Source organism: Pundamilia nyererei, unplaced genomic scaffold (genome assembly GCF_000239375.1).
Source record: "Pundamilia nyererei isolate P.nyererei 1_Seehausen unplaced genomic scaffold, PunNye1.0 scaffold00174, whole genome shotgun sequence".
NCBI lineage: Eukaryota > Metazoa > Chordata > Actinopteri > Cichliformes > Cichlidae > Pundamilia > Pundamilia nyererei.
This window is the reverse complement of record NW_005187575.1, coordinates 1,134,994-1,137,121: the sequence shown is the minus strand read 5'-3', so window position 1 is coordinate 1,137,121 and position 2,128 is coordinate 1,134,994. Positions and strand designations below refer to the sequence as shown.

The window sequence follows — 2,128 nt, the reverse complement described above, 5'->3', positions numbered from 1 at the left end:
TTTTTACAGTACTTAGTGCCATCAGTTATTCTAAAAACAAACAAGTCATATATCTGGTATATGCACTGCTGTAGTCATCTTTATTGACAAAGATGTGGTGCTCGCAATTTTGCATGTTGAAAAGGTGGTGTGGTGTGAGGACTTGGGTGAGAAATGGCATTCCAAAGAAATGAATACCATAGTTGATGAGGAACTAACCATGAACCAGTTGAGGGATCTGTTAGACACAGACTGTATGTAAAATATGAATGCAGCGTTCAAGTCTAAAAAGTGGAGACAGTTCCTTAAACCTGCATAATGGCCAGCAGGGGGCAGCAGCTTTGGCAGTTTATGGCTGTTTGTGGTTACTACTCAGTGACTCACTATATTTCCCTGTTTTAAAAAAAGGGTTTTGGTGACAGTGGGAATATTCAGTTCAATACCCCAGAAACAGGACAAACCAGTGGGTGACTTTATGCTTGCTGTGTCCTTGGTGCTAGGACGAGTCTGCTGTGGTGGCGCAACTCACAGTACTTTAAACATCTGCTGCAAAAGCCTTAGTCTTAACATACCGCAGGCTTTTCAGAGGTCTCAGAAGGTCATAGATGTTTCAGGATGTTTCTTTGCATTAGCTTCAGAGAATTGTTCCATTAATAATACGTTTTACATTCAAGTAGCTTATTTAGTTAAGATTGAAGTGATAAATGTATTCTATGAGCGGTAAAATTTCTTATAGAATGAGATACAAAATAAGATAGATGCGTTCTTTTCCTGTGTTTCAGGCTACAGCCCATTTGCCCAGTTGACAGCAGACTGTCCGCCCCTGAACCAGAGCAAATTCCTCTCCGCACTCTGCAGTTTAAGCGTGGCCTCCTACATGAAATCCGTAAGGGCAATGCCACCAAAGAGCAAATTCGCCTGCACAACCTGGTCCAACAACTGCCTCAGGCCATTATCATCGGGGTGCGTAAAGGTGGCACCCGTGCCCTGCTGGAAATGCTCAACCTGCATCCAGCAGTTGTCAAGGCTTCACAAGAGATCCACTTCTTTGACAATGACCAAAATTACGCTCGTGGCATCGACTGGTACAGGGGGAAAATGCCCTTCTCCTTCCCTCATCAGATCACCATTGAAAAGAGCCCCGCTTACTTCATCACAGAGGAAGTCCCTGAACGGATATTCAAGATGAACTCTTCCATCAAGCTGCTGATCATTGTGCGCGAGCCTACCACCAGAGCTGTGTCGGACTATACCCAAGTGCTGGAGGGCAAGGAGCGCAAAAACAAGACCTACCACAAGTTTGAGAAGCTGGTCATTGACACCAACACCTGCGAGGTGAACACGAAATACAAAGCAGTCCGGACCAGCATCTACACCAAACATTTGGAGCGTTGGTTGAAGTACTTTCCCGTGGAGCAGTTTCACATTGTGGATGGGGATCGCCTTATTACAGACCCGCTGCCAGAGCTGCAGCTTGTTGAGCGCTTCCTTAACCTCCCCTCCAGGATCAGCCAGTATAACCTGTACTTCAATGCCACCAGGGGATTTTATTGTCTGCGATTTAACATTGTCTTTAACAAGTGCCTGGCAGGCAGCAAGGGCCGCACCCATCCGGAGGTGGACCCATCAGTAGTGACTAAACTGCAAAAATTCTTTCATCCCTTCAATCAGAAGTTTTACCAGATCACTGGTAGGACATTCAACTGGCCATGATGAGCTCAAACTCCTCTGATGAGATTCTTTGAATTGGGGTTTATTTAAAAATGCCAAATTCTGAGACCTCGAAAGACATTAATAGCACTTTGATGGCATTTAATACCAGGATGACAGTGTGACCAAATATAAAAGGAACTTGATGTAAATTTCTTTTCAAATGTGTGAAAGAAAAAAGAACAAAATAGTTTCATGGTTTGACTAAAAGCTGCAGTTCAAAGCACTTGATCTTGCAAATGAACTCACTTGTCTGTCAATGTTTTCCCCATGTAGAGAAAAAAACAGTGCTGAGCTGTGTGATTAACTAAAGAGATTATTTTTAAGAGATTATCAAACACTGACATTCGTGCTGTTAAGATAAGCTATAAGTGTGATGCTTTTTTTCATGAAAAAACACCTTCAAAACCGAACAGAAAAAGTTCATCATTCCTTATCG

General features: G+C 43.0%; 1 protein-coding gene across 1 annotated transcript in view; it reads left to right on the top strand.

The window, feature by feature from the left end:
- Positions 1-2,117, top strand: part of LOC102208196 (heparan sulfate glucosamine 3-O-sulfotransferase 5) — an 8,861-nt gene extending 6,744 nt beyond the window's left edge. The window contains exon 2 of the mRNA XM_005746201.2: positions 762-2,117. Within this exon, the coding sequence (XP_005746258.1) occupies positions 762-1,692 (931 nt within the window). The 3' untranslated portion in view covers positions 1,693-2,117. The remainder of the gene's footprint in view (positions 1-761) is intronic.
- The last annotated feature ends 11 nt before the right edge of the window (positions 2,118-2,128 follow it).